Consider the following 27,836-nt stretch of genomic DNA (forward strand, 5'->3'; position numbering starts at 1 on the left):
CTTTTTTGGGAAGTTCAGTTATCAGAAGTAACTGGAAATTACTACACAACCAACGCACCTGCTCATAACCAATATTATTAAGGCCATGGGTACATAATTCGCAAATATTTTACGGCTATCCCTACTTTTTCTGTCTTTACACGGCAAATTACGTGTAGTAAAATTCACACTGGTATGGATATGTAAACATTACTAGAATGTCATTCTACTTGAAAATGTCATCATTAACTTAAAGAGATGGCTTTTGAATGTTCTTGGATAACTGCTATTTATTGTATAATTGCAAATTATTAATTCAGTTAATGTGATAATTTTTTTACTAACTGTCTATTCAGTGATTGTAATAATTTCACAAGAAAAACTAATACTCAATCGAGAAAAGAGGAAAAGTGTTTTTTAATAATATATTGTTACCATGGAACGCTTACAATTTTGAACATCTTTAACAACAAAATACTTGGATCACAGAATATATTATCCTGATGTATTCTTTGCTTGGATCTTCCACAAATAATATACAATAAATAACTTTTTATTAAGTTCACGTCTTAAATCAATTATTTATCAAATACACTATATATCAGCGGTGCTCAAAGAGTCGATCGCGATCGACCGGTCGATCGCCAAAGTTTTTGAAGTCGATCGCGATTCACGGAAAAAATACAAAAATGAAAAAGATGTGGACACTAATTTACTTCTGCATACATATGTGAGGTAGTTAAAATAATTAGTTCCGAAATAATTTCTTTTCCAGAAGAAGGAGGGGAAAATTTACTTCAAAACGAAAAGCTCAGTGATCTGGCTTTTGTATCAGATTTAGCAAATCATTTGAACATCCTTAATTTGGAACTCCCGGGTAAAAATAACAATTATCGATACGATGAGCGCAGTGCATTCCTTTGCCAACAAATTATTATTATTGATTAATCAAATGAACAGAAAGGATTTAAACAACTTTCTATCGTTGAGAAAAACGTTAATTGCCCATTTGAATTATATTTATTATGAGACGGAGATGCAAGTAGTTCATGGCGAGTTTGAAAGACGCTTGGCGGATTTTAAGAAACTGACAGATATTGTAAAATTCATGTCTAATCCATTTGCTTGTGAAGACGTGGAAAAAATTGCCACTGAAATATTAATTACTTTCAATATGGAGACCATTTCCGTGCAAAATGAGACACTTAAAATAATTTCGGATAATTATATTTACCTTAAGTCCAGAGCGGCTGATAACAAATTTTGGTCTTTCATACCGTATAACAAATATCCATCTTTGAGGCAAATAGCTCTGAAGCTCATCGCATTCTTTGGATCAACGTAGGTACTTGTGTGTCTTTTTTTTTTCTTTAAGAGGGTGGTCTCGAATCTTCAAAAGACATCTCAATCCAGAACGCCGCCTGACTGACCTTAGTGCAGGATTCATTCTTCGTAGCCCCACCGATAGTTCCGGAGGTACTTAAAAAAACGCTCTCTCGTCGCCGAGGCTACGCCGCGCCGGGTAAATGCCTACCTGCTAAACCAGACCCTCCTCTGTCATCCAGTTCAAGGTCGACATCGCTTCCGAAGCACTTTACCTTCATTTATCCACAGACTGTAAGCAAGGATGCCCTTCCTTTTCCCCGTTTCCTCCTTTTTTTGGTCCCAAAATTGGGTTTGTGTTTGTTTTGTTTTTTTTTTGTGTGAGTCTGCATTTTCCCAAATGAAGGTAGCGAAATCAAAGTATCATAATCGGCTAACTGACGAACATACTGACGAACATATCTCATCATGCTTACATCTGGCCCTCGCTAATTCCGTACCATCATATGAAAATCTTGTGAATATGTATTATGCAGTGCCATGCATCAATATGCAAATAAAATTAGGATGAAAAACATGACTTTAATTACAACTCTCTGAAGTTACAACTTTTTATCAAATAGAAATGTGCAACAAAGTTTTTTATTTTCAAAACTGTTGTTTTTTACTAGCAGTCGATCGCTGGACGCTTGCAGTTCATGTGGTAGATCCCACACACTATAAGTCTGAGCACCACTGCTATATATCAATATTATTTAATCAACAACTCAAAATATTCCCGATGCCACGTCAAATATTTAAAATTGTCACTGATTGTCACGGTCTGACTTACAATATGCTGACAATATTCTATTCGACTGAGTGCATTGTAAGACAAAGATAGATTTGGAAAATATTATTTTGTTATAATGTCCATTTTTTTCGAATCCTGATAAAACTAATACATACTTTTAAAAAATTTAAACGCAGAATGAAAGACTAAATTATTACCGAGGGCCGAAAGTCCCTTAGAATAAATAAAAAGTTTATTTTGAATGAGATATTTGAAATTAAAAATCACAATAAATTTTCTCTTAGTTTTTCACTTCTGTAACTTATTAAAATAAACATTATAGAAGTTCTCAGGGACTTTCGGCCCTCACTAATAACGTAATCTTTCATTCTGCGTTTAAATTTTTCAAAAATACTTATTAGTTTTCTCAGGATTCGAAAAAAATGAATCACCATTTGAATAGCATTGCAGCCGAAAATACGTGCCCATCCTCTAATATTAAACAGACATAAAAATAACATAAACCTTACGCCAATCAATAATTATTTATTTACACCATTATAATGTATTGATAACAAATGAGAAAATTATTTATTGTACGAAATAAAAATATTTTGTAGAAATAAACTCCACAAAATTTTATGAGATTAGTAGACACTCCCACTATTTCTAATAATTCTTCTTTTTTTAATGAAAGATTAAGTTGATTTGAGTTGATTTTAGCAGTTAATAGTGTAAGGTAGGAATTTTTGTGTTGTATGTTTCCTACTCCGAATGTGTCAAAAAAAATCTCGGTAGAGCGAATTCAGTATAGCCAATAAAATTCATAAGTGGATGGAAAAGATTTATAGCAGCAAACGATGAATCCTACAAAGACAAACCCATATTAATAAACCATTAGCAACGTCGACAGAAGGCTCTCGTCTAAAATAGATAGAGTTGAAGCCGGTCACAGATATTAATACTGAACAGTTCTGAACTGAGGAAACGTTCAGCTCTACAGAATAGATAAGGTGAATAAATTATGGTACAGGAAATGCGAAGTGGGGGATACATGTCTTGTGTAAATTTGAATGGTTAGTAACATGAGGCGGTTATACATCGGTAAAACAACTATTGAGCCATGAGAAATATTTAAAGTCGCCAAAAGAAAAGATGCTGGCGTTTATCAAGAGCATAGAACTTTGTGGGGTTTCACGAAAGAGCAGCTTTTGCCTGGCACGAGACAATAAAGTATCTCTAATATGGATGGCATAAACTCAGGACATTCGAGAAAAAAATATTGAGAACAGAATATGGCCCGGTACAAGAGCAAGACGGCACATGGAGAAACAGGAGAAACGACGAGGTTAATGAATTGAATGAAGGTTATGATATTGTAAGATTTGTAAAAAGTCAAAGACTGTCATGGCTGGGACATGTCCAGAGACAAGGCGATGCAAAAACAACAAAGAAAATATTACAATGGAAGCCGATAGGAAGGCGAAAAAAGGGAAAACCCAGAACGAGATGGCTGGATAACGTGGAAGACGACCTGAAAACCATGAACATGAACAAGACAATGGAGAAGAAGGCACAAGAGACATCTGAATGGAAGGACATAGCCAGACAGGGAAAGACAGGCCTGTCCAAAGCCATCCAGGGTTATGATGCCAAAAGAAGAAGAAGAAGAATATGCATGCCATATGTTATAGACGCATGTTAAGGATTTCCTGGATAGACAAAGTTATTAACGAATATCAAAACAAAATAAGTAAAACTTAAATACCTGGATCATATAATGCGCAATTAACAACGATACGACCTACTTCGAACCATCCTTCAAGGGAAGGTTAGGTAGGTGCATGGAAAAAGAGGTCCAGGAAGAAGAATATCCTGGCATCTTAACTACCTTACTTTTTGGGGCAGCAGTCAACAAAGTCAAAATATCTATGTTAGTGTCCAACATCCATAACGAATAGGCACCATTATAACGATCGGATGGACAAGATGTTATGGGAGCTGAACCAGAAGGATCAGGACGGTATTATCCATAGATGGAATAAGGAATGACCGAAGATGGAAAGGTCCAATCGCTTACATTGACGAAACAAAGGCCACGTCGCTCAGTCGGAAGAGATGTGGGCGTGGTTCTTTGGGTTGGGCTTCTGTTGCAATAAAAGATGTTAAATGAATAAATAATGATATGCGAATAGAGCTAATGAAACGACGATAGACAAAAGATAAATAGATAACATTAACTGATGGTTTGACTCATGGACTATAAGAAAACGAAAATACTGAATACACAAACGAAAATATTGGGCGCCTGGGATTTTTACCTCTAAATCCTCAAATGAATAATTAACGAAACGTAACACAACAATAGAAAAATTAGCAACACTGCTACGACAAAACAACAATGTTCTAGTCTTGAGCTGTAAATAATAATCAAATAAAATGCAACATCGTACACTCTAATAAAACATTTATTAAAAACTCAATGGAATCTTAATATTCACATAATAGACATAAATGAAGCGTAAAAACGTTAACCACAAAAATAAAAATTAAAAAATAATCATTTAAAAATGGTTAACAAATTGCATATACCAATTCAGTAAAACTAACAAAATACGAAATGTAAAATGTAAGTGAACGAATAACTCTTATTCACAAAAAAAATGAACTGATTAGTTACTCAAAAAAATAAAAAGTTGATGCTCTAAATAAAATCTAAAAATCTTAACGTTCACTTACAACAAAAAAGAAAGAGCTCTTTGTTTATACATATAACTCTAATAATACTCAATAATACTCAAAAGGATTACATAATGAAAGTGTCTTTTATTTTAATATTAAAAATAAAACAACCAAGTGATATACACTCACCGGCCCAAAAAACCACCACCCCAAAAAATGGGTCATTTTTAATGTCTTGTATTTCCTAAACCTGATGTCCGATTTAAGTAATTTTTTTAATACGTTATAGCCTTATTCTTTAACAATATCGCTGTAATAATATTGTTGCTAGACAGGTACATTGTCATTGTATACAGGGTGTACGAATCAAACTGTGTTTTTTTCTCAAACTTTGGAACACCCTGTGGAATGTTCTAGCTTTTATAAAATACTGAATTTAAAACCCAACTATAGCTTCAGGTTTTCAGTAAATCAGGTTTAGGAAATACAAGACATTAAAAATGACCCATGTTTTGGGGTGGCGGTTTTTTGTGCCGGTGAGTGTATATACCTTAATGTCACTATTAACACTAAATGAGCGAAAGCTTTACTTTAAGTCATTGAACTTATTCCACGAAATACACAAAAAGGTCTTTGCTCTGGACACGCGAGAAGACATCTCTAAATACTTCTAAAGAATGCGTAACTTACGTTAAACCGATGTAGGGGATGCTCGTGTTTACATTACAGGCAGCATTCCTTATCTAGGCCAGGTTATATACCCAGCGACAACTGAAGTCGGAAGAAAAGGAGAGCGACAAAGAATAGCTTTGACCACAGTGTAATGTGGACGTAGGTATTAGCGGTAGGCGGTAACTTGGGACTCGGACTTGGAACCAGCCCTGTGAACAAAATTATTTATTCACAGCGAGTGTTCTATGAAGAAAAAGGGTTTTTTAAAAACTTACCAGACGAATATCCAGGCTGGTCTATCACAAAATAACTAACATTCGCCACATGACTCAAACGACTCAACTTACTGCAACAAAGTTTAACTCACGAATGCCAAGATTTCACAGATTTCTGCTTAAATAGGAACTGATGGCTTGGGTACGTGACTTTATCAACGGTCCTGAGGGCCTATGCAAAAAATGGCCTTATTAACATCGCGGCACAGGCGTCAAATGTCTCAGACCTCCAATTCTCAAATGAGTTATGGCTATTAGTGGCTTAAGTATTAACGACTTATTCTACCTAAAAGCTATTAAATCCTCGCATTTTGCGTGAGAATGCATCTATCGATAGGGCACATGTATTTCTAAAAAAGAACACGCCGATAGAGACTCTGAAATCTACAGGCAGTTAAGTCAAAAACAGTGAAGCGATGGGGACTGAATCAAAATCTAGACTAAGAAAACTTATTACACCATAAGAAGGACAAATATGGGTGACGGGCATGGAGTCTGGACTGTAAAAATCTTTAAAGCTCAGGATCTTTCTCTGGTATCAGGAAAAATACCTCCATCAAATTCATAAGTGGATGGAAAAGAGTTATAACCACAAATGCTGTTAAAGTTGACGGGCACAAAGATTGTGTCTGAACAGTTTCCACTGAGGAAACGCTCACGTCTTATGTGAATATGAAATGATTAGTGACATAAGTTACATAAGTTGTATAAGCGGTTATACATCGATAAAACAACTATTGAGTAATGAGAAATCTTAAACTCGCCAAAAAAATATACTGACTTATCAAAAGCATAGTACCACTTCTTGGTGGAGTTAATGATGTAAAAAAAAGTTACTTACCCGTTAATATTCTCTAATTGTAACACTCTCTTATCTAAACCATTTTGTCTTTGTTTCCAGTAATACAAAGTAATGAACACGTCTGCCACGGGTCCTTGTCTCACTTCAGATTTATGCTCTTTCATCCACAATTCAATGTAAACTACACTTGTATCCAAACAAATAACTTTCTCCATTGAATCTTTCTGAAGGCATCTATTATTAAGTGATATTCTTTGCGTCTGACCTCTTGGGATCCACATCTGTTGGGAACCTAGTACATTACCTAAAATAAAAGGTTTTAAACATATCTTCTTCTTTCAAGTGCATTGTCCGGTCTGCCAGACGTTAATAATCATTATATCACGACTTGTTTTATTTTGTGCCACATTCAAAGCTGTTCAGCACTTGTAATGCCTGTACATACTCGAATATTTCGGAGCCACGATGATTGTTTTCTTCCAATTCCCCGTCGGCCTTCGACTTTACCCATAAGTATCAGTTGTCATCATTACAGCGTCACAGCTCTTTATGAGCCAAAGCCTTCTTCAGAACAATCCTCAATTCACCCCTGTCTCTGGCAACTCTTCCCATACTCTAATTCCAATTTTTAAATCATTCTCTAAGTTGTCTTGGTACCTAAGTCTCGGTCTTCCTCTTGCTCGTTGTCCTATCGGCCCTCTTCGGTCAAAAACTTTTCTGACTATGGCATCTTCATCTCGCCTGATTACATGCCCTATCCACCTAATAGGCGTGCTACACTTCGCGTCATATAAAACTGGTACCCCTTTTTTTCCCAGTGTAAAACTGTGTTCAAACTTGGTTCGTGAATCACTTCGTTGTTGCCATCACAGATAACGGAATTTCACTAAATCTAAATACAAAAAAAAAACAACGTTTAAAAATGTATAAAATTTTTAGATAGGTAATATTTTTATTATTGACAATTGACCATCATTGAAGAAACTTTGGAAAGCTTGGCCGAAGGTGAAAATTTGTCACATTTTAGCTAATGAATATTTATGCTTTTAGCTGGTTTGATAAATTTTCGTTGAACTGACAACTTTGCCCTAGAAATTGGAATGACAGATATGACATGATCAACTTACACAACTTGAAAAACGCGATTTTTGGTTATAAGAGTTGTACCAGTTTTTTATGACGCGAAGTGTACCATAATGCATTTTACAACGTCAGGTTCTCCACAACTTCTATGTAACTCAAAGTTGTAACGCCTGCGCCACAAACCTTGTTCTTTTATCCCTCCGTATATTCTTCTTAGGATTTTTCGCTAGAAACTTTTGAGCAGTTCTTGATCATTCCGTGTAAGTGACCAAGTTTCTGAACCATATGTTAGCACTGGTCTTATTAGTGTTTTACAGACAGTCAATTTAATTATTCTAGGTAGTTTTGAGGCCATCGGTCTTCTCAAGCCATAGTAACACTTATTGGCGAGTACTATTCTTCTTTTAATTTCTTCACTGACATTGTTATCTTTAGTTAGCAGCAAGCCTAGGTATATGAAGGTGTCGACACCTTCCAGTTCTAGATCGTCAATTATTATTCTTGTTGGTGTCTAGTTGCTTGACCTAGTGCAACACATACTAGGGCAGTCCGATAAGTACTTAGCCTCTCTGCCCGATGGCGCCACTATCGCAAATGAAGTGTCCTGTCATTTAATGCGTTCTCGTAGACGGTTAATGTCAAAATTTCAGCCAAATCGAAATTATAAGTATTGTTGTGATTGCGTGTGAAAGTCAGAGTGTCCGCAGAGTTTAATAAAATGGAAAAAGAGCAATATCGGTCGGTGATTCGATTCTTGTTTTTGGAAGGGAAATCACCCAGCGAAATCAAAGAGCGCTTGGATGCTGTGTACGGTGACTCTTCTCCTTCGATCGCAACTGTCAAAAATTGGTTTAATGAGTTTCAACGTGGATGAACGACGAACGTCGGTTTTTGATGAGCCACGCGTAGGTGCCCCGAAAATGGCTACCACGGAGAATAACGTGACAAAAATCCACGATCTTGTATTGGCAAATCGCTGACTCAAGGTGCGCGAGATAGCTGACACAGTAGGCATTTAAAAAGACCGCGTAGGTCATATCCTGCATGAAATTTTCGGCATGAGAAAGCTGTCGGCGCGATGGGTGCCCCGTTTGCTCACTTCAGACAATAAGCGCAACCGTGAGACACTTCAGAGCAGTGTTTGACGCTATTTAAGTGTAATCCATAGGAGTTTTTACGTCGTTTCATAACCTTCGACGAAACATGGATTCACCGGTATACAGCAGAAACCAAGGAACAGTCGAAAGAGTGGACAGCACCAGGGGAACGTGTTCCGAAGAAGGCCAAGACTGTCCAATCGGCCGGAAAGGTGATGGCCAGCATTTTCTGGGATTCACAAGGTGTGATCTACATCGACTACTTGGAGAAGGGCAAAACGATCACAGGGCCCTATTATGCCGAATTATTGGGCCGATTCGACGCCGAATTGAAGAAAAAACGACCCATTTGGCAAAGAAAAAAGTGCTCTTCCACCATAACAACGCACCGGCTCACACCTCCGCCGTCGCCATGGCCAAATTGATCGAATTGGACTACGAACTGTTGCCCCATCCACCGTATTCTCCAGATTTGGCCCCATGCGACTACTGTTTGTTTCCAAACTTGAAAAAGACACTCGCTGGGCAGAAATTTAAGTCGAATGAGGAGGTCATCGCCGTCACGGAAGCCTATTTTGCAGACCTCGAGAAAAGGTATCTTTCAGACGGGCTAAAGAAGTTGGAGCATCGGTGGGTCAAGTGTATCGAGCTAAAAGGAGAGTATGTAGAGAAATAAATTGCCACTTTTCCCAAAATTTTTCCTTTTCTTTTGTAGGCTAAATACTTATCGGACTGCCCACGATTTGGTCTTTTGAACATTTATACTTACACCCATTCTCTGTGGAGATGCTCTTAATGGCCGAAATGCTTCAGTCAGATATTCTGTGGACCTACCTATGATGTCTATGTCATCCGCGTATCCGACAATTTGTACTGATTTGTTAAAGATAGTACTATTATTAATCTGGGGCTCTCGAATTATTTCTTCTCATGCCAGGGTAAATAAGAGACAAGATAGTCCATCACCCTGTCTTAGTTCATTTTTGCAATGGAAGGGTCTTGAGAAATCGTTTTGGATTTTTGCTATGATCTCTGCTCCATATTGGGTATGAGATTTTCGTTGGTCAGTTTGTCATTCGGCTATTGTTGGTATGTTCTTGTTATTCACTTCTTCTTTTAGTATTTCTAACCAAAGTCTGCTGCATTCTGCTGATAGGTTTGCTACACATTTTTCTTTGTTAAGTAGAATGAAGGCTGCTTCTTTGACTTTTCTCTTTTTCATCTCTGCCTCTTTCATGATTATTGATGCATCTTTCCATTGTATTCTGTGCGCCTTGTCTCAGGCATGTTTGCATATCTGGAACTTCCCGAAGTCTCTGTTCTTGATATAATATTTCATGCCCGTTGACCTTGGCACTTAGTGCAGTTTTTCCCACGTAGAAGTTGTTGCATTCACAGAGTATTTTGCAGATGCAGTTTTTGGATCTTTCTTGTGTGTTGTTGATAGATCTCAGAGTGTTGGTTGTTTTGAATATTTATTGTGATGTACTTGTTTCCTATCTTTTTTAATTTTTCTGATAAGTCCTTTCCCCTAAGGGTTTCCTCGAAAGCGGCACCGACAAACTGCGACCGTAACACTGCGATGAATTACGTCGGATTACGGTGAAAAATTCAAGGTTCTTCACTGCGGCAATGGAATGTGCAAACTCAGCAATCGGTGGCTTCCAACGCATCCTTGGAAACCACCCGCTATTATTTTGCGTGGTACAGTTTTTTATGACGTCATTCATCGCAGAGTTACGCTCGCAGTTTGTCGGTGCCGCTTTCGAGGAAACCGAGGCGTGGTATTGTTGTCATCTTTGAATCCTTTGTCGCTAGAGTGTTTGTGGTGTTTTCTTGTTTCTTTTCTTCAATCTCATGTAATTCTTTGTTTATAAAAGACAACGGGTAGTAATTTTTTGTCATAATCTTTGTTGGCAGGTTTTTTCTTCCTGGGATGCATTTTCATTGGAGCAGGTGCTTCGGACTCTATCATATAGGGATTTGATTATTCCTTTCTTGATGTTTTCATTACAAAAATGTAATTTTAATTACACTAATAATTGTGGTTCAATCACATATAAACATAATATACAGTAAGCCCCACGCTACTAGATACATGGGTAGGTACCTAATTGCTATGCTTATAGGCTAATCCGGTCCGTTCTCAGATGTGACTAGAAACTATTCAAAATAATAATTTTTTTCCCATACAAAATACATTACCTGCTTATAATAACTTTATTCAAACACCAAGAATATTACAATACTTTAAAACTTTTACAACTTTATTAACTATGAACTTTCTATGTTAATATTCGGTTTCTATACATTTTCTGACGTTCTAAACGTCACTACACATAAAAGTAAACAGTGCAACAAGTGAACGGTCCAGGACTGTATTAGCTCAATGTTCTCGTGTGTCTAGTAGCGTGGCGGTTACTGTATAACTAAAATACGTTCAACAAGTTACTTACCTAGCGGAGTTTGCATCCAAAATGAAACTAAGAACTCCTGACAGAGAATGAGATTATATCCAACATAAAAGGCTTTTAACACTGACCCATTTTCCGAATCAATACTAATAGTATGGGACTGTTTCTTCAACTTTTGTTTTGTGTTGTTTATGTCCCATTCTTGACACACCGAAGAATTGGCAGTTAAACTATTCTTCTTTTTTGAACTAAACTGGAGACTTTTATGCAAAGACTTTATACAATCGGGTTTTTTGTACGGCGTTACTTCATAATTATGGTTTTTTGTAATATTTTTAGTATTAATTTCTAAATAGTTTCCCTTTTCTACATTTGCAATGGGAACTGCTTTAAATAATTCTTCATTATCTGAGTTTTCGCCCTTGTTACTAATTGCAGCAGAGTAGTCATACTTCTGAAAAATTTGTATTAATTTATTTATTTTGTAAAACTAGCGGGCAATGAATTGAATAGAATAAGTTATGAATTATTAATTCTTAAGATAGAGAAGTCGAAACCATAATATGCAAACAGTTGAAGAATAGCAAATCATCTGGTCCAGGAAATGTAGCTCCGGAACTCATCAAATATGGACCGAAAGTTATAATTAAGCGACTAAGGCAACTTTTCCAGGAACGCGTAAATAGGCATGAAATACCTGAAAAATGGAAAGAGTCACATCTGAGCACTATCCACAAAAGGGAGGTAAATTAAAACCTGAAAACTATAGAGGAATTGCAGTCACTAGTAGTATCAGCTGAATATATGGAAAACATAAAAAATCGAATAGAAAAAGAATACCAAGATATGGAAGCCGAAGAACAGGCTAGTTTTCGCGCAGATCGATCCACAATAGATCATGTTTTCTCCATTACTCAGATAATTGAAAAGAAAGTTGCTCGTGGCAAAGAAGTCCATCTGATGTTTGTACACCTTAGAAAAGCATATGATAGTGTCCCGCTGGTTAAATTATGGGAGGCACTGAGGAAAACAAATGTAAATATGGAATTGGTTGAAGCGGTAAAAACGTTGTACTACCAAGAAACAACAAGAATTAAAACGGGAAATCTTATAACACCTGGATTCAAAGTAACTAAAGGAATAAGGGATGCTGTATCTCGCCAACACTATTCAAAATATACCTCGAAGCAGCACTCAACAAATGGAAGAAAAAATGTACGAATATGGGCATACCACTAACGGACTCAACTTTGTACACGCTGTGCTTTACGGATGACCAGGTGATCATCGCAAAGGACTCTGAAGATCTTAGTTACATGATGCGAAAACTATTAGTAGAGTTTACAGAGTGGGGTTTAGAAGAGCATATGGAAAAAACTGAGTACATGAGTATCGGAGGAGACCAACATAGCCTCCTAGTACAGGAAAATCAAGAAATAAAATTATGTAAAGACTACAAATATCTGGGCGTAAAGATCAATCAGTCAATCAATCAATCAATATTCTTTATTTCATCTGACTTTTACAAGTATTTAAATGCGTCAAATACAATCTATAATCAGTAAAAACTATAAGTACATAAAAACAGTTAACAGAAAAACATAAAATATACACAAAAACATACAAATTGTTAAAAAGATGCCTGCAAGTATTCCTCTAACGAAGAGAAAGTGTTTTCCAGAAGTAAGTCCTTAACTGTTCTCTTAAATACATAAATATTTGACTCTTTAACATAATTAGGTAATTTATTATACAAATGAACGCATGCTGGGTAAGGACCCTTGCCCACAACGGTCAAGTGGCGAACAGGGGTCACCAAATCATTTCTGAAACGAAAATTGTAGCCACTCTTTAAGGAAACATCATTTCTGCAAATAAAATTGCATCTATGTGACTTTACATAAACAACACAACTGAAAATATACAGCGAAATTACAGTTAAAATATTTAATTGTTTAAAAACTGGTCTACAGGAATCCAAGCGCCTTCTAAACGTCATGGTACGAATAATTTTTTTTAAGAACAAGCAACTCATTAATTCGCGAGCAATTTCCCCAACAAACTAAGCAATATTGCAAAATTGACTGTACATGAGCAAAATAGTAAAGTTTTAAAATATCTAGAGAGACAAAATTCCTAAGTTTCCATAGAACATAACAGTGCACATACAATCTTCCCACTACATAATCAACGTGAGAGCTCCAAGACAAATTAGAATCCAGGTAAACACCTAACAACTTAGTGGAGTGGCTATTTACCACTGACCCATTGTCAAGTTTTACTAATGGACTCATCTGCATAGTAGAAGGTGAAAAGGTTACCATATTGGTCTTTGATCCATTTAAGATTAGGGCATTATTTAAACAGTAATGAGTCATAGTTTTTACAAGACAGTTTGCTTTTTGTACTACATGAAAAAAATTATTGGAATTTAGTGCAACTGTGGTATCGTCAGCAAATTGAATGACATAACAGCCAGATTGCTGTTCCACGTTTTCTACTCGAAGGCTTATTTCATCAGAAAAATTTTCTAATGGATTCCGAACCAAACATGTTGAGTTATCGTTTATCATTTGATTTAAATCATTGACGAAAATCAAAAATAAAAGAGGGTCAATGATACTTCCCTGTGGAACTCCGGAGAGGACACTTTCTTCTGAAGAAAATATTATATTTCCATTCACATTGACCTTAATTTTTTGAAACCTGTTCGATAAAAAGGTGTGGATCCACTTTAACGCCGTTCCTCTAACACCACTATGATAAAGTTTTTCCAGCAGTATTGGATGATTTACAGTTTCAAAAGCTCGTGCTAAGTCAAAAAACAAACAGATAACCTTATTACCCTTATCAAAGTTCGATAAAATATGATTGCACAGCGCTAGTAGTGCATCTTGCACACTTATACCTTCACGGAAACCAAATTGAGAACCATTTTTAACCATTTTTAAGGTGGTACGTTAATTTTGCTGTTTAGTGTATTTTAATATTTGCCGTCAACCAGTCTATTTGGTGTTCCAACTGACTTTATAAATACTATACCAACAAAGACCAACTTCTCAAACCAAATAATTATCAGAGTAGGTTTGAATCTGTATTATTTGAAGTATCCAAGTATTACCAAGCCTTGTTCAAAGATTGGAATGTTTGATTTCAATTCTAATGACAACAGATAATATGTTATTGAAATTAAATGTATTTATCTTACCTGTGTGGAACTATTTGATGGTTCTGAGTCTTGTGATGAATCACTTATTTCTGCTGTGTTGCCCGAAGTATCAATATTTACAATAAAATACGTATTTCCATTATTAGAATTATTAGTTTCTTGACGTTCTTCTTTGTCTCTTTTTCGACCAACATCCTGAATTTCTTTCGGCTTCTCCACAGATTCTTTTACTTCATCAGTTAATGAAACGGTTTTTTTGTACTTTTCACACATATTACTAACCTCCTGGGTGTCTTTTTTTGTAAAACCATATAACGGAGCCTCAGTAAAATGGTATGATTCGGTCACATGGCTTTTATTAGTAGTCAAAATGTTCGTATTTAGTATTCTACTCTCAATCAGGCATCTCTTATACTCATCACTCAAAAGTTCAAAATCTGGAATCTCTTCTAAAATTTGATCAATAGTTATTTGATCTTCATCTAAACCAGGATCAACAGAAATTATTTCACAATGAGAACCTATTGATTTTGGAGATGTGATCTGAGGAATAGATGACCTTATAGATATTGGTGTGCAATTCAATGTGGATCTATTAGATGATGCGGCGACAGATTTTGCTCTTTTGTTTTTGACACTAGACCCCCTTTGACTTTTTTCTACCAAGTTTCTTATAGGAACATGTTTCAAATTACCGTTACTTCGCAAACTTTTCAAGCTAGCTCTGCTTCTTGTTTTAACCAGTGATTTGATTTTGGATTTTTTAATTTTTTTGTGTACAACTTTTTTAGAATGAGTTTTTCTACTAATTACTGTATTACAATCTTTCTTTTGTTTCAAAACATTGGATTCTTTTGTTTGTTCTCGTAACTTTTGCATACATGAAAGATTGTTTGATTCACAATACTTTTTAAACTTTGGTATCAGATCTGACATCACATTATCAAAATCAATAACATTAGTTAATATTTTTTTGGGTGGAAAGGGTAACGAAAATTCCTTTGAATTTGACATATTGTTAAGTTGAACTTCATTGACCGATTTTGGTGATGTAGACTTTTGTACTGTTTCAATCTTTTCTTTATCTCCATCATTTACTTCCTTAAATCGCTCCTGAAACTGTTGTTTTTGTTCTTCTAAATTTCTGACTCTTGAAGATCTTCGATTCTGCAGGATTATTATCTCTTTTTTATCAGCGGGGTTCATCAATTGCAAATAATGACAAAGTTCCTTCTTTTGACTTTCTGGGCTTAAAGGGATTTCATCAGTGATTTCAGATTTATTCTCACTAGTATAGGAATTATCACTCGTTAATATGTTACTGTAACAAAAAAATAAAAATTACACTTAATACACTGATACTAAATATTAAGATATATTGACAGACATAAGACCAAAGTAAAGTTGTATTGCACAATAATTATTACTGGCAACTCAAAAAAAAAACAAAACAAACATGTTCGTTTTTTGTTGTTATTTTTTTAACCCTGTAGATTTAAGTAATTATGTATTGTATATTAAAATTGAAAAAAAAAGAACAAGAAAAAAAAAAGAAAAAAAAAAGAAAAAAAGGAGAAAAAAAACTAAGAAGATGTAAATCTCCGAGAAGTTGAATCGGGTTTATGTCTTGTAACGATATGATACCTCGGCAAGCGATGAGCTGCAATACCATAGGCCATAGACGACCGAAGGAGTGTCAGTGTTTGCGCATTCCTTCTTCATAGCACCGCTGGGGGAAATCGAAGGAGTAGTGGCAGCGAGAGCATATTTAAGACGAACCAGGAGAATGAGAAGATGAGTCGTGGGTAGCGTATTGAACTAACCATGACTCAACAGCTGCTGCTCGCGTATTGAACGAGCTTTAGCTGGCTTGGCAAAGATGCACCGTTTGTGAGGTGGAACTATGCCTAGGTAGACACCACCGTAGTGACGTGGTCTTGCCACGATCGTTATCGCAGTAGTAGCGAGTAATGATCTCCGGATCGGAATATGGGGCTATGTTGATTTAACGTAGCGAGGTTGTTATTGTATATAAATATACTGTTTATCGTATTATTTTAATGTTGCTATTATCATCGGATAACTGTAAGAAAGTTTAATATTGTTTTTTTCTTTGCAGAAGACGGAGTTATATTTTATTTTATTTGTTTTAAACTGTATATAATTATCTTTAATATATTTACTTTATTTTTAACTTGTGTTTTACTGAGTCTGTCGTCCTAAAAGAACTACCCGTTACAGTCTTAGCGTAGTAAAAAAAAACAATTAAAAAAAAGAAAAAAAAAACAAATTAAAAATATAATAAAAAAAATAAATATATACAAAAAAAAATAAATATATACAAAAATATATTTACATCCAAAACAGTGTATTTATTTAGATAGTAGTATGTTAGTTTCTTATGTACATATATTTAGAGTTAGAAATACAGAAAAAATTCCTCTGATTGAAAAAAAAAATTGTTTGTTTAAAAAAAAATGTCTGGCTAATTGGCTCAGCCAAGGCCATCAAAGTCACAAAAAAAAATCACACAGGCACACACACACGCACTCGCATATATCCAACATAAAAAACCAGACCCACACATTCTGAATAACAAGTTTGTGTGGAAATCAATAACTTACTGACATAATTCTTAATGGCCAAAATGGTTTAAATAAATGTGACATACTACATGTTTTCCTTTCTTAGTGATATTGCTCGAGTAGTCAAAACACTTGATAGCATTTTCCAGTCCCTTCATTAATTTTAAAAATGTTTTTTATATAAATAACTGAGATGAGACTAAGTTTTAAGAAAAAAATCAACAAGCTTAATACGGAAAACAACTAAGTTGTATTCAATTTAACATTTTAATATCATACTAGGCCTGGATCCCGCGTACCAAACAAAAGTTGATTAATAGCAAGCTGAAAATGTGTTAATAGCTTACCGGTGTCTAGTCGGACAAACTTTGATGAACGGGAACACTGGAACAGGGGAAGTTTTAATTGTGGAACAGGTTAAAAATTTGTAACGTCAGACTACGAAAACGTCCCATGTATTTTGTCGGACAGAACTTCCAATTGATTTGTTGCCCTTTCATTAAACTCTCATGCAAAAATTAGACTGGTATTTATCACCAACTGGGCATTTTAATAAGTCCGACACGTCGAACATATTAAATGACAGGAATTATATTGGCGATTCCAATATAATTCCAACTGATTTGTTGCCCTTTCATTAAACTCTCTTGAAAAAATCAGACTGCTATTTATCACCAACTTAATTTCTGTCATTTGACATGTTCTACGTGTCGGACTTATTAAAATGCCCAGTTGGTGATAAATACCAGTCTGATTTTTGCATGAGAGTTTAATGAAAGGGTTACAAATCAATTGGAAGTTCTGTCCGAAAAAATACATGTGACGTTTTCGTAGTCTTACGTTTCAAATTTTTAACCTATCCGTGTTCCCATACATCAAACTTTGTCCGACTAGACACCGTTAAGCTATTAACAAATTTTCAGCTTGTTATTAATCAACTTTTTTTGGTACGCGGAATCCAGGCCTATAACTTTTGACAAGAAAACGAACCATTCGAAAACGAATCTACAAACCGGACAATGAAAACAATGGCGGACCATGGAAACATCAATGAATTTCAATTTGGTCAAGACTTGTCTCATCTTCTTTTGGACTATATTCAAGACTCTTTGAATTCTCTAAAAATTCGTGCTCACAATAATTGTATATTATGGGTTTCCCAGCTGTTTTCATAATCCTTTCAACACAATAATGACCAAAATTGTTGTACTGTACTGTACAATAGGGCATCGAAAAAGGCGAAAAAAAAAATTTTTTTTGCGATGGAAAAGTAATACCTCACAAAAGTTGCCCAATCAACTGTTAAGTATTTTGGTAAATTTTTTCGAAATTGGAAAATATTTTCTGCCCCCAAGACAGTTAAAAATGTTGAAAAAATGTTAACAAACGAAAAAAAATTTTATTTCGAAACGAAAATGTAATAGCTCACAAAAGTTGCCTAACACACTATTTATTATTTGAGTAAAAATGCGTTGAAATAAAAAAATATTTTCTGTCTCCCACGGCAATTAAAAATTAGAAAAAATACATTAATATGCGAATTTATTTTGCAAGGGAAATGTAATACCTTATAGAACTTGAATAAATAAATTCGCTGTAAATTGGAAAATATTTTCTGGTTTCACAAGGCAATTAAAAATTTGACTTAAGAAAAGTATACTAAAACATTCTTTTTATAACAAAATAGCCTAACTTATCCGTCTCCCTGACGCCACCCAAGTTTTTTAATACTAAAATAAATATAAAGCAAAGTACAAAATTATGTATATAAATATTACAAAAAAATATGGTAAAAGCATTCTATTCGAAGATGTCTTCCGATTTAGCATTAAAGCGAGGCATAGTTTTTCTGGAATCAATTCGAGTTTTTATAAATCCATCCCTCGAATACGCTCCACAAACTGCTAGAGAAGCTTGTGTCACAAGCTTGACACATCGTTCTACACATTGTTTGTGGCAGTGATATTTCTCAATCTCAATGTTAAAAGGGTCTAAGTTAGGATTCTTAATAAAATCTCGCAGATTGTCACTCGAAAATCTAGAGAATATGAATATAGGTGGTTCTGTAAGGTGATATTCTTGTTAGTTAATTAACTCAAAGTAGTCGTTTAAATCAAAATTTTTATAGGAGAAAGTTTGAAAACCCTCACGTTTTTTTATTTGGTCACTGGCAAACTTCTTTTGATGTCCAAGGGGTAGATCATTTGAATGTCGCAGACATACAAACCACTGAAGCGGTTTTTCAAGATGTTCTCCTAACAGCCGTATTACATCACCATTAACACCAGTATTTACGACTGTTTCGTCACATGCACTAGCTGGATTTGATACTTTCTGATATACCAGACAGCAGATACCCATATCCGAAATATTTGCACTCTGGCTCATGCACAAGTGTTATGTGTTCTTCCACGATCGATTGACCATAAAACTTGGTACTGTTTTTTACTTGAGCTAAAGTTTTGTCTTTGCACTGGTAACTTTCTTCTTTACCGTTGTTCTCTCTGATTATATTTGTTTTTGTTTTCCCTATCAATCGAGCTTATCACCATTTTTCTGGGACCTCTTTGATTTAATAGAAATTCGCGCTCATCCAGAGGCACTTTTTGAGATTTGCTACAAAAACAATTAATCAGAGTGTCACATTTGCATGATGCAAGATTGAAACGTGTAGTTTTACTTTTGTTCTTAAAGCATTGAATTTTATTTTTGTAAAATTCACTGTTTTGCCTGTTCTTAAATGGTTTCATAAGTTTCATATTTATATTTGTCATGATAGGCTTTTAAAAGCCGAATTTTTCTTGTATGTTAAATTATTGGAATTAAAGCCTTTTTCCATATTTCCTACAATTTAATTGCAACATGTTCGGCAATACCAGAAAGTTCTGGCTCTTTCTTGCTGAGTTTTTTATCCTCTTGCAACCACAAAACTTCATTGCTTGTTTGTATTTCGGTAAAACATTTTCAGGTATATTTGGTGGTTGCCCAAAAATGGGGTGGTCCACAGCTTGATTTTATTCCCCATGATTCTGGTTTATCTATTTTAAAAATCTTTAATTTACAAACAACAATAATAACAAAGTAACGCACCGCACCAAACATAAGTGAAAATTACACGACGGACTCACGAAGTGGGACATTTCAAAGGGGTTGGGGAGACTGAGAAAACAAATAAAACTTAAAATATCGTTTAAATTGATAATTGACAACATTTTAAGTTTTCTTTAATTGTTCTTAGATCGAGTTAGCACATATTTTATTCCAAATAATATAAATTGAAATTTCCATAAAAATCAGATATTTCATAAAATTCAAGGTCGTTGGGGGGGGGGGGCAGAAAATTCGCTCAGAAGAAAAAAATAAAAATACTAATATGCTGAAAAATAACACTAACAACTTTTTGACGCTATTACATATAACATTTCCGACTTTTATTTTTTCGATGCACCCTACTGTACAACCTTAAAGGACAGTTGGAGGAGTGTCTTCTTTTGATACATAACTAACCTTATTAATTAAGTACTAAACTACAATCATTTCTTGAATTGTTCTGACATAATGGCAAGAAGCGAGGTCAGGCTAAAATTTTTTGTTGTGATAATGGATATTAACACTCCGATTGTCCATTAGTACTTCTAGATATTTTGCTTCGTTAGACCATTCTATCTGTGTTGAACATCCTGTTTTGTTAAATATATTGATTTTCTTAATAAATTGAAGCATACATGTATACAAACAAAGTGTTAGTTAGATAGTCCATACACTCCAAAAGCGTTAAAATTTTAGTATTAAATTTTGAAATTGATTTTGCCACTATTTTGTCAAATGTTGGTTACTTCCTCTAGCTAAATTTGATTTTTTATTTAAAAAATTAGAAGCTATTTGAATTTTTGTTCTAAATAGGTATTTTAATATTCCTATACAACTATGGCTACCACACACCTGGCAGCCTGTCTGCAGTAGCTGAAATATATGAGCGGCCAGTTGTGTCAGTTCCTTCAAGCAATATGAATTTGAAGGAGGCTATAATTATTTACCATTTGTCTAAAAAAAATGCAAAACAAACAAAACAAAACAATGATGTATGGAATTAGTGCAATGAAACTTTCTTGAAAAACAATAGAAAAATTTCAAATGATAGCCAACATTTGATAAGAGTATGTGACTTAACCCATTAGCAGACACAACTGCATAGCAGACACTTACAAAGTGAAATTACTGTCTGCATATGCAGTCATGTCTGTGAATGGGTTGAAGTCGTGATATGGTTACTTCAGTTAGGTGCCGTTCACGCACCTTCAGGTGATATGATCACTTCAGTCAGGTGCCACTCAACAGAAAGGCTCCTAGCTGAGTTCCATCCTCTTCAACAGGCAGTGAATGGGTTAAGGGCTCTATTAATGTTGAGATCGGTATAAATACATATAGCAAGTATAAGTATTCTTTTTCTCATGATCATCTTTCAGTGCGTCACAGTTTTTCGATTTCTCTCTAATGCATTAAATTGTATGTGACAGAAAAAAAGGCACGTCCGTGATTACAGACATTTACAACATTTATTCTAGTTATTCTAGTTGTCGATAGATGACGCCATAATAAAAAAAATTATTTTTTTTTGATTAGATAATAATATTACAAATATAATCTGTATAATTTATAAGACTATACAAATTAAAGAAAATACCATTTTATAAATGCAAGAAACACATTTGATTTGTTTTTATTCCAAATTGAAAATAAAATGAGACAACTGTCAGATTTAACTAAAATGTCATGTTAGAATAAATGTCATAAATGTGTATTATCACAGACTTACCCTTTTTCCTATCATTTGTTACGCACTGAAAAATGCTTATGAAAAGGACAATACCACATAGTGTATCAAATACACTTTTAGCCAAAATAGTCAAATAGCCTTTTATTAAATAGCCAAATTTTGGGTGTCTCAGTATCAGAAGGTATTGCCATTTGTATCACTATCGTGATACCTTATCCTTGATATTTTTGCACTGTGGTACTTAATATACAGTAGAGCGTCGGTTATCCGAACGTCGATCAACCGAACGACCGGTTATCTGAACTCTCGACTCCCGTGCCCCCACTCGAGTACGAGCAAGCGTTAGTAATTAACGCTTAAAATATCTTCAATCTTCTTCAATATTGTATCCAAAAATATGTTGTTGCAAAGACTGCATTTTTTGTTTAATTGCTATTTGTCATTATCAAGATATAAATAAATATGTAGGTACAGTAGAACCCCGTAAATCCGAACCCCGCGAATCCGAACTTTCGGCAAATCCGAACCAACGGAAAGTGAAAAAAATTTAAAAATTGAAGACAAAAACTTAAGAACATGTTTATTATACAGAGTAAAGCCAGAAAATTGGACAATGTAGGATTACTAGGACTTTGACATTTAAAATTTCTTAAAAATAAATATTATACTTTAATATATAGGTTTATAAAGTGTTTATAAAGGTTAAACACAAACTTACTTTGGTTCTCTCGTTGTCAACTTGAGTCCAAAAATATTGTCCACACTCCTGCGAGAACGTTTGGCTACTCAAAATCACAATGAAAGCTTTGAACTACTAGTTAAGGCTAATTTTCGGATAATCCGAACTTTTCGGAATCCGAACAGGCTGTCCCCCCAATTAGTTCGGATTTGCGGGGTTCTACTGTATATAAATATGGCTTTTATGCACTTGTGGATAAAAATGTATGACTATATCAATCTAGTTTGATTATCCGAACAAATCGGTTTTCCGAACACCCATGTCCCCCAATTAGTTCGGATAATCGACGCTCTACTATATATATAATCTTTAGACCTTCTACCCTCTCGGGTGTAGGTATCAGTGTTACTTAAAGCATACACAATTTTAATTTTTAATATGGTAGATAGCGAGTTTTGGGAAGAATTTTTCAATATATACAAATTGTATCCATGTTTATAGAACTCAAAAGTGCAAAGAATATTCAAATAGACATCTTAGAGAGTCGGCAATAACAATTTTGGTAAATAAATGCAAAGAAAAGTATCCTAATAGTGAATGTAATTTTGTCATGAAGAAAATACACAGCTTTCATTCCAACTCGAGAGGACCAACACTTTTTCTAAGTACATATCGGGGATTAGGGTCACACAAACGTAACTACTTTTTTTATATTTTTGGTATTTTTGTGTACACACAGACATATCAAACTTCAACTTATTTAAGATTCACATTAATGTATGTCCACCTGCTTTAGTTGTGATTTGCACACACATATCTATGTAGATATAACGTTTATCCCCCGATATGTCTGTACACAAAAATAAAGAAAATAAAACAAAATGTAGTTACGTTTGTGAGACCCTAAGCCCCTGATATATGAATCGAAGAAAATTTTATTTCAACTAATGTTTCATGGTATGTACAGTACATGTAATGTACAGTACAGATACAAATTTCAAGATACGTGTATCCCAACTTGTCGTGATGCTGGTATTGATAGCAATCTCAACGTGAATGGGGCCCTTTAAAGACAAGAATACCAGATAATTTATTCATACTAACTTATAACTTTTTTATACTTTCAAATAGTCTAGCTAATAAACTTACTTGGAAACCCGATCAGGACTATCTATTGGAAAATTTTTCACAGGTTTCTTTTCCATCAATGCTACATCATCCTTCATGCTTGATACTGTAGACCCCTTAGAGGGTTTTGACCTGGTAGCACTTTCATTTTTAAAATAATCTATTAGAGATGTAGATCTATTAAACAATGATGGAAAGTGTGATGGAGGCTTTGTTGGTTTATTAAAGTCACATCTAAACAAAATTAAACTTTTTGATTCTGAATCATTACTACTAGACTCTTCCAGTGAATCCATGTCTACACATTCTTTATCACTCTGCTTCATCCAGTTAGTCACTTTCTCTATATTCGATAGGGTAGAACTCTTTTTATCCCATGTTACTGAGCCACTTTGACCAAAATTTGATGAATCCAGGGATATAACTGCATCTTTACTCTTGCCAGTGTTATAGGTTACATGTAAAAAATCAGATTTATTTTTTACTGTTTTACTTGATATTCTGATAGTCGTATCCATTTGGAAAAATTGTTTTAACTCATAGCCTCTTCTAAAGCAATACCTCAGGTTAATAATCTACTGACATGGTTAAAATAGAAAATAACCAAAATGTTTACAATACTATAAACATTATATATTTACTTATTTTAAGTTTCATGGAATTTTTCATAATTAAATAATATCCAAAAATAAGTAGAACCTTAAAATTCAATACTTTCTCAGTTGAACATTTGGAAAATGGGAAAAACACTGTTTATCTTGTCATCTATGCCACAGTATGCCACAGTATTTATTATATGCTGTCTGTCGCTGTCAAAATAAATTTCTTCCGCTCCTCCCCCCCATATTCCATATCCATATTCTAGATTTAGCATTTGGTAAATCGGTTTCGCTCGCCGATTTTGTCGTCTTAGTTCGGTAACGTAAATTAAATTGTATGTTTTTTCTTTGTCTCGCATATTCCTGCAAAGATAAATTAAAAGGAATTAATATAAAAATATAAAATATACAAACAGCGCTGAATTTTTATCATTTAAAAATAGCTTTTAGAATTGAACGTAATTTTTGTATTATTATGATACTAAAAAAATAAATTTAAAAATAACATACATTTTATTAAACTGAAATTTGAATATAGACACGTTAACTGGCATCTCGGGACAGCAATTTAGGGTCATGATCACAAACGGTTATAGCTGATACCAGCCAAGGTCTCATGCGGGCTAGTTTGAAATATGAAATAAGTGCATTCAAATTGCATAAGTGTAATGCTATTCAAATGGGATTCATTTTTTTCGAATCCGGAGAAAACTAATAAGTATTTTTGAAAAATTTAAACGCAGAATGAAAGATTACGTTATTAACGAGGGCCAAAAGTCCCTGAGAACTTCTATAATGTTTATTTTAATAAGTTACAGGGGTGAAAAACTAACAGAAAAGTTAGTGTGATTTTTAATTTCAAATATCTCATTCAAAATAAACTTTTTATTTATTCTAAGGGACTTTCGGCCCTCGGTAATAATTTAGTCTTTCATAATTCTTTTAAGTTTTTCAAAAATATTTATTGGTTTTTACAGGATCCGAAAAAAATGAACACATAATGTCCGTGGTAATATTTTCCAAATCTATCTTTGTCGTACAACGCACTCAGTCGTACAAATCCGGAAAATCGGCCTGTTTTTTCCCTTGTCACAGTAGACTTCCCCCTTAAGGTACTAGTACACTCACCAAATACATATACCTATGCATTTTTTCAAGTTATTTTTTCTCAGAATCTTTATTAAAAATGAACATAAATCTTTTTACATATTAATAATTAACTCTTATAGAATCCAAAAAATATATCTTTTTTCATTTATGAACGTACACTATTATTGTAGAGGGCGTCAAAGTCGAGGCCTCAAAAAAAAGTAGTTCCAATGGCGGACAGTTAATCTCAGGATTGGGATCTCTGAAATAAAAAAAAATCGTACGGCATTTGAAAAAGGAAGGTTTCTTACGTGACAATTACCACCGTTAGTAAAAAATTCGGCAAAAAAAAATATTTTACGGAAATTTGAAAAAATTTTGTGAAAAAATCGCCCGTTTTTCTTCAGTTTTTCATGGTCAAAAAATATTTATTTTTTATTTTTTGGTCAAATTGTAAATTATCACGTAAGAAACCTACCTTTTTCAAATGCAGTACGATTTTTTTGTTTCAGATATCCCAATCCTGAGATTAACTGTCCGCCATCATTTTTCGAGGCCTCGACTTTTGCGCCCATTAAAAAATTAGTGTACGTGCATAAATGAAAAAAGTATATTTTTTGTATTCTCTAAGAGTTAGTACTAGTGGTAGCGGGTAGGTACTCCTCTATGATCCCGATAGAGAGTATAGACTTACTTCAGGGGTTTAGCGTCCCTGCCCACGCGAGCTCCTGGTTTTTCCTCCACTTCCTACTTAGAGGAAACCAGGCCCTAACCCCAGTATATTATCCTATCGAAACGCCAAATTCCTTCCCTAATATCCCACCCACCAACCCGTCTGGCCAGCGTGGTGGGTTTATGGCCAAAACCTCAAAAAAATCCAAAATGTCGGTTTCAACAGAGATATGGAAGATACCCCAGGTGGGTAGGAAGTTTATTCCACAGTCCCACACCGAAACAACGGTCTGCCTCGAGGATTCTGGGGGAGGCAAGTCGACATTGAAAAAGAAGAACAACAAACAACTCCATATAGCAACGTACAACATCCGTTCCATGGCAAAAGACGAAAAACTCTACGAACTAGAAGAGGAATTAGGGAACATGAATTGGGATATAATGGGACTATCAGAAGTTAAAAGAAGAGGTGAAGGGTATGTGGACTTACATTCAGGCAACAGACTCTATTATAAAGGCAATGAAGACTATACATACGGTGGAGTAGGTTTCTTAATCAACAAGAAGAGAAAATCACAAATTCAAATAATTGACAGCATCTCAGACAGGGTTACATACATGATTTTAAAACTAAATCCAAAAACCAAATTAAAGATTGTGCAAGTTTATGATCCAACTGAAAAAGCAACCGATGAAGAAATAAATACTTTTTACGAAGATCTTAAAAAAGCTATAGACACCAACAGAGAATCCAAAATAATAATATGTAATGGGAAATTTTAACGCCAAAATTGGAAGTAAGATTGAAGACTCTGAAAGCAAGATTGGAAATTTTGGATTCGGCACAAGAAACACAAGGGAAGAAAAACTTATGGAATTTCTGGAACAAGAGAACATGTATGTTATGAATACCTTCTACAAAAAGAAACCTAACAGAAAGTGGACATGGGTTGCACCTAACGGAACCACCAAAAATGAAATAGACTATTTTCTCTCAAACAACAAAAGAATATTTGAAGACGTAACAACAATAAACAACGTATCAACGGGTAGTGACCATCGTATAGTTAGAGCAAAAATAAATATTAACATGAGAGAAGAGAGAAAAAGAATATTAAAAAAACAACGCGGATAGATGCCTTTAAACTAAAAACAAATGAAGAGCAATTCCGGGAGATCTTAGCGGATAAGTTCGAATATGATCCTTCACATAATCAAGATCAAATTGACGAAATTAACAAAAACATAAATAAGAAACTTCTCGAAGCCGGACTACAGGTCGCAAAAAAAACGAGGACTAAAGAAGACAAAATAAGCAACGGAACCAAACAGCTATAATGACGGAAAGAAGACAACTACTACCGCAAAACAAACGCCATACTCAAGAATACATAGAACTTAATAAAACAACTAGAAAAGAACTAAAACGCGACATACAAAAATGGAACGAGAACTGAATAGAGCGAGTCATTGAAAACAATAGAGGCTTAAAATGTCTAAGACCCGCACTGGGCGTTCAAAAAATCATCAAAATGAAAGACACCAATAATAAGGAAGAGAAGGACAAATATAAAATAACAAAAATAGTCGAAGACTTCTATAAAACCTTGTACAGCTCGAAAAGCCAGCCTAATGAATCAACAAAGGAGAACGTCAAAAGAAAAATAAAAAACGTGGGATCAGAAGTACTACCAAATACAAAGGGATTCGAAATAGAAAAGAGCTTTAAAAGAACTAAATCAGTAACAATCAGTAAAAAGAGCAAAACAGTAACAATCCCCATACTAACAGAGCTATTTAATAAATGTCTCCATAACAGCAAGATCCCTAAAGACTGGAACGAAAGTCTAGTAATACTTTTACACAAAAAAGGGGACAAATGTGACCTACAGAATTATAGACCTATATCGTTGCTCAGTCAAGTATACAAACTATTTATGAGAATTATTAACAACCAGTTGACCTACAAAATGGACAGTTACCAACTAGTGGAACAGGCTGGCTTCCGCAAAGGATATAGTACATCAGACCATCTGCTG

General features: G+C 34.6%; 1 protein-coding gene across 1 annotated transcript in view; it reads right to left on the minus strand.

Annotated features, from left to right (window-relative positions):
• Positions 1-24,210, minus strand: part of LOC114334576 (uncharacterized) — an 83,984-nt gene extending 59,774 nt beyond the window's left edge. The window contains exons 1-4 of the mRNA XM_028284642.2: positions 23,459-24,210; positions 14,308-15,589; positions 11,142-11,553; positions 6,545-6,809 (exon numbers count right to left, since the gene is read on the minus strand). Of these exons, the coding sequence (XP_028140443.2) occupies positions 6,545-6,809; positions 11,142-11,553; positions 14,308-15,589; positions 23,459-23,955 (2,456 nt within the window). The 5' untranslated portion in view covers positions 23,956-24,210. The remainder of the gene's footprint in view (positions 1-6,544; positions 6,810-11,141; positions 11,554-14,307; positions 15,590-23,458) is intronic.
• Between the last annotated feature and the right edge of the window lie 3,626 nt (positions 24,211-27,836).

Source organism: Diabrotica virgifera, chromosome 3 (genome assembly GCF_917563875.1).
Source record: "Diabrotica virgifera virgifera chromosome 3, PGI_DIABVI_V3a".
In the NCBI taxonomy this organism is placed as follows: Eukaryota; Metazoa; Arthropoda; class Insecta; order Coleoptera; family Chrysomelidae; genus Diabrotica; species Diabrotica virgifera.